General features: G+C 40.2%; 2 protein-coding genes across 3 annotated transcripts; both read right to left on the reverse strand.

Moving 5' to 3' along the window:
* Positions 1 to 393: 393 nt before the first annotated feature.
* On the reverse strand, positions 394 to 4,715 carry acp6 (acid phosphatase 6, lysophosphatidic). Its single transcript, XM_053329050.1, has 10 exons — positions 4,497 to 4,715; positions 4,276 to 4,404; positions 3,358 to 3,488; positions 3,112 to 3,191; positions 2,933 to 3,020; positions 2,622 to 2,754; positions 1,580 to 1,680; positions 1,339 to 1,431; positions 1,086 to 1,251; positions 394 to 988 (listed from the first exon to the last, which is right to left on the reverse strand). The coding sequence occupies exons 1-10, from the start codon at positions 4,713 to 4,715 to the stop codon at positions 854 to 856; spliced, it is 1,275 nt and encodes a 424-aa protein (XP_053185025.1). The 3' UTR covers positions 394 to 853.
* A 4,778-nt stretch (positions 4,716 to 9,493) lies between these two features.
* On the reverse strand, positions 9,494 to 10,656 carry gja5a (gap junction protein, alpha 5a). Of its 2 annotated transcripts, XM_053329055.1 has the most exons (2): positions 10,271 to 10,656; positions 9,494 to 10,222 (listed from the first exon to the last, which is right to left on the reverse strand). In XM_053329055.1, exons 1-2 carry the CDS (start codon positions 10,654 to 10,656, stop codon positions 9,505 to 9,507), a joined length of 1,104 nt encoding a protein of 367 aa, XP_053185030.1. In that variant the 3' UTR covers positions 9,494 to 9,504. The 2 variants fall into 2 exon arrangements, with proteins under 2 accessions (XP_053185030.1, XP_053185029.1); XM_053329054.1 differs by having other exon boundaries at positions 9,494 to 10,656.
* Positions 10,657 to 11,784: the final 1,128 nt, after the last annotated feature.

Here is an 11,784-nt window from a genome sequence, read left to right on the forward strand (position 1 = left end):
ATATTCTATATTTTGTGTCAGTGATTCTCATGAAAACACCAAAACCAACAATTATTTTTTTATACTATGAAAAGTCTGTGTAGCCAAAGTCCTTGGTGTCATAGACCTTGTTTAATTTTTAAAAACTAATAACCCACACTGTTGCACTGGATGAAATGTTCCTTAATATGATGAACACAGGCATGTTGTTTTAAAAAAAATCAATCTCACATAGGACACAGTTCTGCTGCCTAATGTACTAATCCACAGCTGAAAGAAGACCTGAAAAATGCAATTTATCCCTATTATTCTTTGGATTCATTTTATTTTTATAGAATTTTGCTTTCAGTAGGAATGAATGGATTTAGATGGACTAATGGATAAAGCAATATGACGATTTCTTTGTGTTTTGAGAACTCTTGCATTGCCTGTATGCAACACATTGTTGGTTCTGGTCTTCTTATGGAATTAAGAGACAGTACAAAAAATAAAAATAACAGTTTTAATTATCAAGCCAAACAGATTAAGTGCATGCAGACAGACAACTATGCACTTAGCATCTGATATCAGGTATAGTGTGCATAGCAAAATCATTCTGCACATACACTTGTCAATATACCATTAAATTAACTAATTTATCTAAACGGAACATTCATCTGCCACGGTTACATGGATGATGAATTGCAAAATTGAAAGACTGATCTAAACTACAAGATTGCTATAAAAAATGGTTGTAATCCAGTGTTAAAAAAAGTTTCTGCTGGTGCAGTCTGCTGGATGGAGTGATTACTAAGGATGCTGAATTCATGATGCGTGGTGACGGAGTTTATGCCATGGGTTGCACTGTGTTCACATGTGAAGGCTTGTTAAAGGTTCAGGGCTCGGTCATGCCCTCTGTGCTGTTACAAAGTGACTGGTAGAGTTCAGAGCTGAGGGAGTATGCTGACAGGGCCTGCTTGAACTCCTGCAGGGGGCAGTAGACTCCACTACAGCCTGGAAGAAGATGATCCTACAGACAGAAGGGAAAAGTACAGTAAAGTTCAGTAAAACACAGGGGAAAAATGTTAGCTTGTCATATAAACAGGGACACATTCTCAATCCCCTACCTGGCCTAAGTATGACACTTTAATGAAGGCCTCATTGGTCTGCCGGTGTTGGTGCAGCTCCAGAGTGATATCAGCTGCATACGGAGGCCATTTCATATCAAAAATCCCCATAGCCATCAGACAGGGTATCAGAGTGGTGTCGTGTGCGGAATACAAGAACAACTTCCTGTTTGAGAGAGGATTTCAATATTGGACCTTTAAATACAATCACATTTGTGTAAGAAATGACCGTTTCTATCCTGAGGTGTCTAACCTGTTTGGCTCTGAAGTCGTGCCCTGTAGTTTCTCCTCAATGTTGAATAACAACATGTTCAGGAGGGGTCCCACACACAGCTGCAAGTTCTCCCTGTCACAGACACAGCAAAAGAGTTAAAGGTGGTCCCATTGAACCCCTTTAAAATGTTACTTATTGACACTGATGAGAGGAATATTGATACAACTAAAATCTGCTCTTTTTTTAAGGCCCCTCCTCTGCTGCCTTTGTTTAATCAAACCTCTTGCTGGGTTCATAGATGTGGCACATCATGTCCACAGCTCTCTGTTCCACTGTGTTTCTCCAGGTGTTCAGCACTGGTGGGCAGGGGAGGCCGTGTGTCTGTGCAGAAAATTGTTACAGTCAGTATCAGCTGTTGCGCAACACATCATACATTATAGATATTTGCCATCTTACTCTTAACTTTGAATTTTTAACCATGAAAATAAAATCTTCCTGTAGCTTTATAAAGTTAAAAAGTTAAAGTTGACCATGTCTGTATTAAGTCTGACGTGTTTTTTTGTTGTTTTTTAAGATTTAACACAGAGACAGAGACAGAGACAGAGACAGAGAGAGGGACAGAGAGATAGAGAGATAGAGAGAGAGAGATAGAGAGATGCAGCATAGGTCCCTGGCTGGATTTGAACCAGGGGCGCTGTGATTATGTGTCTAACCACTTGACCACCAGGGTGCTCCAAGTCAGACATGTGTTGCTCTACGTTGTCTCAAGTTTCAATGGGCTGTAAATGATAACAGGTGGATCCTAAATCAGAGAGGGTATGAGCAAGGATGAGTCAGTCAGTCAAGACGTCTCTCCTGTCATGTTCTCGCCGTGTGAATAATAAGGTTGTTATTTGAACACCTATTAAATATCCTCTACAGTCTGATATTATCCTAATGATTCAACGCTGAAAAAAACCAAAACAATCTCAGTGTCTCACCCAGTGATTAATTACCTTTGATCTCTGCATATTCATCTATGCAATTATTATTTTAATTGGAGTAAATTACTTATTGATTTTTAAATGATCTTCAACTGTGGCTTTTAAGTGTAAATACTGTCAATATTAAAGCTCACATCCCATTGTAACACTGTTTTTTTTTAATGGCTAAAATCTCCCACAACTTAATGAATTCCGTTGTTTAGTTTTGTCTTACATAACTAGCAGCTTGTGTGGTTGTAGCTTCGGGTCAGACAAGCCTTAATAATAGTTGTATATATTATGATGGCTTGTGGTGAGACCTAATAAAAAGTCATATGAATAATGATGTGGCAGTGTCACCTCTCTGGCAACCATGTCGTCCCTAATGAGGATGAAGTCTACGGGCTGGTGAGCAGCGATGCCCAGTGCATTCTGGATGCTCTGCAGGTCCGCTGCAATGTCTGGCAGAGTGGACGACTCTGCCCAACGGTGGCTGCACAGAACACACACCGTGTCAGCCACAAAACACAGATACATTATGACAACCTGTCACAGGGATCTCAACTCTGCTTATAATTTTGCACAACACATTCAAAATTCCAGTTTTGAGTGGCGAGTCCATGGAACGCTTGAAGCTTGGTGTGATTGGTATTAAAATATACTCCACATACCTGCCAAGGATTTTGAGCAGCTTGCATCCATGGTAGTTAGGATACAGGATTTCAGATTCCGCCCCCGTTGTTACTATAGGTACAATTTCTTTATGCAAAGTGGAACAGAAAGTTAGAAAAAAATGAAGAGATCCAGAATAGAATAAATAACATAATGCACATATGGATTCCTACCCAACCTTTTTGTTTTTGCTGGAAGAGTCCTGCGACTAGGCACTTGGCAGATTCAATGGTCCTCACAATGTTAGTGGAGCGCACACTAAAAATGGAAAAAAAAATAGGTCATGGAAGGCAGCCAACTTGAAAATAGTAATGAATTTAGGCTGATACCCTCTGCACTACACTCACTATCCTAATCTATCAAAACTGTATCGTACAGACAAGTGTTTGTGCTCATGTTGCCTATCATGATGTGCAACACTTACTAGACCTCAGCTGGACTGAAGGTGGGGGTGAGGTAGCCAGTCTCCTCAATGTATCTCCTCCTCAGCCTCTTGCCCAGCTCATACAGCTGCTGCATGCCCACTGTTGTCAGCTGACCAGGGAATGTACCACCCTGCCAAGTTTGACAAACAGGATCAAGGTGTATTCACAGACTTGGCGCAACAGACACACACCTGCGTGCAGGATTTTAAACTCAATGTGGTGTAAGGATGGCAGGAACCCATATTGTGGGATTTAGTCTTCTAAGCTAAATCCAGTGCAGTAAACCTCTTTAGTGAAGCAGCTAACTAAGCACAGGAAACTAACATTTCCATGGACACAGTATTTGGCAGATGGGACGCAATATCCCACTGGGAAGCTCTACAAACAGTTCAGCAGTATTATACAGAGGAGGTGAGTGAATGAAGTACCCGGTTCAGTGTTGTATGTAGGCTTTGTCGTGCCCCTTAATGTCCACTAGAGGGAGAGAGGCTTACAATGAATAGGAGGTACTTCATCAATACATAAGGTGCTTCACATCTGTATGAAAGCAAGAACACCCAAATATACATTCTATGAAAAATATTGAATCCAAAATCTGTAACACATCTGGATCCTTTTGTACTGAGATCTCCTGGGCTTCTGATTTTCAAGGAGCATTTATACTGTACATTTACATACATTTATACATACATACCAGTATATAAATGACAGAAAATCACAAAAAGCACAATTTATCCATTTTAAAGATTCCTCTGCAATACATTAAAGCTTTTTTAAAAACATGTTTATCATGCTTTTCATTATTGTCCCACAAAGTCTCTTACCAGAAACCAACTGCACATGCTGGTGCACCGTAATATGTCTTTAGCTCTTTTCTTGTCTAAATGAATTCAACACCACAAAGCAAACCTACTCACGGTCAGTATGTTTCTCCGGTAGCTGTCTTCTACAGGAGCTGGGGGCCTGGGGCCACCATGAAGATCTGTCACTACATGGTTGATGTGGGTGTGCGCTGGAGGCTCCAACAGGGCTGGCACCCATTGAGCCTTTAATGAAGTAAATGTGCCCAGACAAAGAAGTTATTATGTGACAAAATGCCTCTTTAAAGACAAGTTTTAGAAGAAGGAAACTGTTTTACCTCTATCACATCAGGTATTGATTTAAGCGGAGTTCGAGCACCATGTCGGAAAAGGACTTGGACAAGTTTCAGTTCATAGGGAGAAGCGAGATTTGTGTCAGCAGAGGAGCAACTGGAAAAAACCTGGTCCGACTCAGTCTTCTTCTGTGACCACAGCAATGAGCCAAAAGCCATGGACATCGAACCAAACACACCTACCTTGGTCCAAAGAGTCCTCATGGCTGCGCTGTGAACAAAATAGTTTTGGACATTCAGGTTATTATCAAGAGGAAGATAAAGGACATTTATCATAATGACAACATTAACAGAAATATTAATTTTGCTTGTGGCATTAAGAAAGGCTGCAGCTACAATTAGTTTTCATGATCAGTCAATCATCATTTGTCTAAAGACATTAATTTTAACAGACGACCAAAAAAAACAAAAAAACAAAACAAATTTGAAACAGTGAAATTTCCTAAACGATTATTAAACAATTAATGTTGTGTCAGTCATTGTCATCTATTAAACAATTTAGCTGTAACGTTACTGTGTAGTTACTGTATACTAACCTACTTAAACTGATAAAAAATGCAACTTGCTGCTGAGTCCAATGATGACAGTGATGTTGATGGTGTAGTTAGTAGCAGTGACGCACAGTAAGCACCCAACACAAATTAGATCGAAAATCTAGATAGATAGATCCCTAGTCTGACATAAAGGCTATACAGACGGAAGGCTAAAAAACGAGAAGCACAGCTGTATGAGTTAATCGGTAAAACACTCGATGGTGCAATGATCTCCTCAGGGGGCGTAACGTCTTATCTACTCAATATTCCCCCTTATATTTATATCTCTCACAGATAAATTAAGTTAAAGTAAACTAGTTTGCGACATCAACCAAATATTGCAAGAAAAGGTCTATTCGCACTACAGATAACACGACATACCCAACCAACATTGCTTTACCCTTTCCAGCCGAAGCACGTTAGGTAAACACTACTCGGCTCACAGCTAACGTTAGCGTTAACTCTTTCACATCTAGCAACTACAACGATATGAGTTTACATGAAGTCTAAACTACGTGTAGCCATGACAACACAGGCAGCAGCTACTTACTTTAACCAACAGGAGGTCAAATTAAGTTATTTTGTCACTGTCGATTAGAAAACACAGCATTCAGTAAATTCACTTGTCATTCGGCAACTCTTTCCACCGGTTCACGCCGAACGGCATGTCGGGAGTTGTAGGCTAGTGGACAATGATGTAGAAGCTGAAAGCCACGAGATTAAAAAAACTCAATTTCCCGACATCCATACTACAGCGTCATGTTGCGTTCCTTCCATATCGGAGTTATCATAACTATGAGGTTCTTACTTGTAAAAACGTCGAATTCGACCATAAAGACAATAACTTCTTATAAAACAAAATGTATCTCTCAATTGAACATGTATTCATTAGTTTGTGTATATTTTAGAATATAAAATCAAGATATTTTATGAAAAATGTTAAAAGTCTGGCATGGACTTCATTGTGACACCATTTAAGCCCATGTGTAGGCCTACATGTGTAAATAAAGTTCACACCTTGATTTATTTACAAAATATTCTTCCTCGGTCATTTGATGTCAGCAGGTCACTCTTGAATGTGTTTTATCAAAGTATTTTAGCCAGTGTACTTTTTATGCTACCATAAAACGTGAACGCACCTTTTTCTTTCTCTGCTTAAAGATTGATGGTGGAAGAGATGCAAGGGAGTGTGTTGCTGCCCTCTACCTTTAATGGTCCAGCACTACAACTCCACAGTGAGGAACTGTTCACCTGGCTTCTGTAAACTTGTCATTAAAAGTCTGAACCTGCCAAAGCAGAAGATCTTTATAAATAACCCTATATATGCTTCCCCATCCATTGACGTTAACTTGCAGACACATTCTCTTCCATTTTAATTAAAAAGCAAACACACACATTATATTAAAGAAAGGAATTTATGAGTTATACATTTCATATTTAAGACTAAATGGTTGAAGAAAACAAAAACCCTAGTTCAGTTTTGGAATGAATAATTTTGGTGTTTTTAATTCCTTTTCAATAGTAACTACAGCACAGTACAGTAATATTAAATTCAACTTTGCTCCACATAAGTGCATTGTATGGAACAACAAGGATGTTTGATATAAAGATAGAATTATTATTATTATATTTTGTGATCAATGGTTTAATCGCAATTCAATTTTTGTTTTATTAGTTTCTCAATAGAGGATTTTAATTATAAGGAGTTTATTTCTCATTACAACATACCTGTGGGCTGTGAGTCCAGAAGTCTTGGCCTTCCATGCAACTCCTAATCATTTATTGACACTCTTCAAAATATTTAATCTTTCTTCTACTTTCTGACAATACCTTTCTATTTTCTGTAATATTAAAAGAACGATCCTCTTACTCTCTCAGAGAAAAGTTGTTTCTGTACTTGATGTAACTTGCTATTAGAATAGATTTGTGAAATGTTTGGGAAAATGTTTTGTTGTTGACAACGTTAAAGAAGGTATCCCTCTAAACAGGTCACTATGGAAACTTTGCAGATACAAACTGTACCTTTTTTTTATAACGTGAAAAATGATTCTCATTGGTTATGACATAGTGAAGTTAGTGGTAAACTCTGGAAAGAAGTATAGACTTTTATCAGTGCATACTTACTGCTGAATTGAATTATTTTTCGTATCACATATTACAGTAACTTAAATGCTGGCAACTTCCAGTCCGAATTCTCCAAAGTCAAACCATGTTTACCTGTTTCTTTTTTATTATATGAATATTTACACAGATGATTTTTTTTCTCATTAGAAGTCCAGTCTATACAGCCTTGAACTGTTAGATCTGGTATTAAAACACTTTGTCAATTAAGATTGATTTATTTACAGAAATGGATTTATCATCAAAGTTATTCATAATGTAAATAACATCAACTATTTGTAGGTTCCAGTAGCTTAAATGTGTTTGTTTGTTGTTGTTTTTCCTCTGTTTTACATCACTCAAAATTAAATAAATATAATCACCATCTTTGCTACAGTTGTAACTCAAAATATCTGATCTATTCAGCATAATGTAATGAAGAAATTAGGGAATATTTGCACTTGTGAATCTGAAATGCAATAAATAAACTAAATAGCTTAATTTACTGCAGCTTCCACCCTATTTCTGCTTGTGATGGATCAAACTGGATACTCATGCTCAACTTCCTGGCAGAGATGGTAAAGCAGTCTTTGTTTGTGTAAATTCTCTCCATCTTCCCCAATCTGTCTCCTGCTGGGCCTTTCTGACGACCACAGGCTGTCAGATACAAGCCTTGATGTGATGCTGATGTAAAAATTCAAGAAAATATTCATCTATGTATATATTTCTTCTGGATGACTAAAAGTACTTTGATTGGTGTCAGAGATTGCTTGGTACTATCATGCTTCATCAGCGTGCAGCTGGTAATAACATATCATCTTGAATTTTGCTTTATTAGTTTGATTTTGGTATTCATCTCTCCGATTTCTCCCTTTCATGTGTTGCCATACAAAAATGCCAGATGATATGAAGAACAAGAAATAAGTACAGGCCATGACAATACAGGTGATTGAACAGTTGATCATTTATTGATTAGTGATGGGTAAGTGATGACATTTATTGCGTAAAGGTATGTGTGAGATTTCTATTTCTACAAAAATGGCTGTTTTCTGTATTATATATCTAGGATGACACCTGAAACCCCCGATTACAAAGGATGTTCATTCAAAAACTGTGGTTATAAACAATCTGTACAATTATTCTGCGTACAGTAAGAGGAAGAAAGTAGAAATGACATCAAATACATTCAAAGACATCAATTGAAACACACATTGCATTGGAACAAATTCACTATTTACACAATGGCTCTAGGAGAGAAACTGAATAAAATAAGTGCAATGTTGCCACCCAGTGGCCGGATCTCCTTATAACCAGCATTCAACCAGGACTTCCTTTTTTGTTTTCTTTGAAACCCATTTTGAAAGGAAACTCCTCAAAAACAGGCTACATTAACGTTTCATCTGATATGACAAATGCAAACAATTTTACTAACACTTTCTTAGATTGCAAATTGCTTTGTTTTTCAGTTGTGGAGCTCTGAGTTGCTGAAGGAAATGTTTATTATGTTTATTGACCTGCAGTTTTAGTGCAATAAAGTTAGTCTGCAGATGATTTCATTTTAAGTTGCAATCTTTTTCCGTGGCTTTTGGAAATACATGTATGAATATATATTTTATCACACCATTCTTGTTAAGGCACATTGATTGATTGCAAAAGTGCTGTATATAAACATCCAATTTATACCATGGCAAGCTTCACAGTTTATTGCATATTAAGTTCATGTTTTTGCTAATGCACCTTGTATTGTTTTGCAGTGGGAGAAAAAAACTGTTATTTAAAGCCACAATATATTTGACAACTGATTAAAGATTTATTTGAGATGTGTGTCATATTTTGCTTTACAGTGAAATGATTCCCTAAGTCATCTCGAGCCAAGCACATCATAGTCTCTCTCTCTCTCTCTCCCTCTCTGTCTCTCTCTCTTTCTCTGTCTCTCATTTGCGCTTCGTTTTTGGCTTGAACTGGTTTAACTAAGACATAAAATGTGCAATTGCCAGGTATCACACCTGTTACCCTGTTCTGATTTCGAAATTATTTTCTTTTGCAGTTCAGTTGTCAGTTTTTCGAGCTTTGGAACAACTTTTTGGTCACAGACCTCTCACATATCAAGTTTTCATGGTCCATCACAAATCTTATTGTCTCTTTCTAATCTGGACGTTTAGTCTGTCCTCTACAGTTGAGTGTCAGGCTTCAGTTGCAGAGTTTACATGGCCAGCCTGTTCTCACTTTATGACTCCTTCATTCAGAAAAAAACACTCAGACTATTTTACTAAACAGATCCTTCTGTCCCTTTTGTTTGGTTCTGAAGGTTCAGTTCTCCTTCCTCTCCCCGCTGTCAGCCACTCTCTCTGGTTGTGAGCCTAAACTGCCAGGTCATCTTGGCGAACCCGGCTACTGCTTCCACTAGTCTTGCTCAGGCGGCGTTTATCCTTCATGAAGCCAGAATGCAGCAGAGGTGATGGGGAGCAGCTGTTGGGCAGCTCGGAAGCTGCCTGGTCGTATCTCATCCTCAGGAAATCTTCCTCATCCTCCATGTTGTCACCGCTGTGATGCCGCTCAGTGGCCAAGTTGGCTGAGTTCTGCTGCAGCGCGAGCCTGTTGTTGAAGGGGTGAGAGGCCACAGAGGTCATGGGGTTCAAGGAGCTTGGGGCTGCCAGGCACTGGCTGAAGTCTGGAGGGGGAGTGCAGGAGGCGGAGGGCAGCGGTGGGCTGTTGGGCTCCAAGGCTGCAGACATGGCCACTGTCACAGCTCTGTGGTTGTTCCTCTGTGCCCTCTTTTTGCGTACACACTTCCTCATGCTCTTCCAGCCCAGGTGGTAGAGCTCCAACACAGAGAGCAGCAGAGACACACCGGCCACCACCAGCATGAAGATGATGAAGACGTTCTTCTCTGTGGGGCGGGACATGTAGCAGTTGACAGGGTTGGGGCAGGGCCATGCCTTGCAAAGGTACAACGCCCTGAGGAACACCCCATAAATCATGTACTGCACCACAATGAACGTCACTTCCATTGCTGTTCGGATCAAAATGCTCAGCACATAAGTCTGCAGCAGTGCACCTTTCAGACGAACACGGCCACTCCCATCAGGTTTCAACGCCCCTCCACTCTCCTTCTGCTGCAGATACTCCTTCTCTCCCTCCAGGTCTCCCCCACCCTCCCCTCTCCCCTCCCTTTCCTCCTGTTCTTTCCTCCGGAGCTTTTCCTCCCTGCGTACTATGTGCATAGCATGGCCCATGTAGATCAGGGATGGTGTGGAGACAAAGACAATCTGCAGCACCCAGTAGCGGATGTGGGCAATGGGGAAGGCACTGTCATAACACACGTTGGTGCAACCGGGCTGTTGTGTGTCGCACAGGAAATCACTCTGCTCGTCCCCCCAGGAGGACTCAGCTGCTGTGCCCAGCACCAGGATGCGAAAGATGAAGAGGACGGTGAGCCACACCTTCCCGACTGAGGTGGAGTGTTCCTGGACTTCCTCTAGGAAATTCCCCAGCAGACTCCAGTCACCCATCACTGCTTACAGTCTGAATACACACACACCTGAGACACAAAGACGAAAGGGAAGGTATGGTAGAGGTGAAAAGGTGATGACACTGAGGTGGAGAGTAGAGGATGGACAGAGCAAGAGAGAGGGGTGAAAAGGGGAAAAGAGAAATTCAGATGATCAGTCATAATGAAACAGTAGAACTGGTGATGAAATGACCTGTGCGTGTGTTGATGTGGCATCGTATGTATATAAATAGCTTCTCTGCCTGTGAATTGCTAGAGGACTGGAAGCTGTGGCATGAGAACAACGATTTTCCCATGAGAGAGAGATACACAGAACTCTATCTCAGAGGAAGTTGAGGAGTCATGTTAAAGTAAATACAGAGGTTGTTTCAAGAAAAAATGATTAAATGTTATGTGTGTTTACATTCCACAATCCATTTCCAAATCATGCTTGACAAACAGTCAGACAGAGAGGGTAACAAGACACCATGGGGCAAGTCAAAGCTAGGAGACTCTGTCCTTTTAGTGCTGTGACCTGGCCAGAGCTCCACAGTGTCCATCTTGCCTGTGGCACATCACCAGCAGACTTCACTCACAAAGACAGAAACAGCTTTGATGTTCACTGTCCCCTCTGCAGTGATGAAAACCTCCTCCACTTTGTTATCTGGATCTATCAGGGAGCATTAAACAGATTTCACCATATCTACTGTGTGTGTGTGCGTGTGTGTGTGTGTGCTCCCACCCCTTGCCTCTAGCATTAATGACAGTTTGGGTGAGCCCCAAACATAGCAGTGACAGGCTGGCATGTCTCAGCTGAGAATGACCCTATAAGGCAGCCTGCCAGACAGCTTTGTGAATGCCACAAAATGACCCCCATCATTGAGAGGTTAAGAAAACCCATCAAAGTCCATTCAGGGTTGACCTCTGACATCTGTACGTTCTGTGTGTGTATATGTCTACTTCCAGCTTTTACTATGTGATTAGAGATCAGATGAGTCAGATGAGTTACAACTTAAGGAAGGAGGTCTGAAACTAACAGTTTGACAGGTATTTCTATTTTCTAACACATCACACATCTGAAGTTACTGCCCTACTTGGCAAGGTTTTAGAAAACATATACATTGCTAAAAAGAGGTGTTAGAACTTAAAA

The sequence above is a fragment of the Scomber japonicus genome, chromosome 11, assembly GCF_027409825.1.
Source record: "Scomber japonicus isolate fScoJap1 chromosome 11, fScoJap1.pri, whole genome shotgun sequence".
Taxonomy (NCBI): Eukaryota; Metazoa; Chordata; class Actinopteri; order Scombriformes; family Scombridae; genus Scomber; species Scomber japonicus.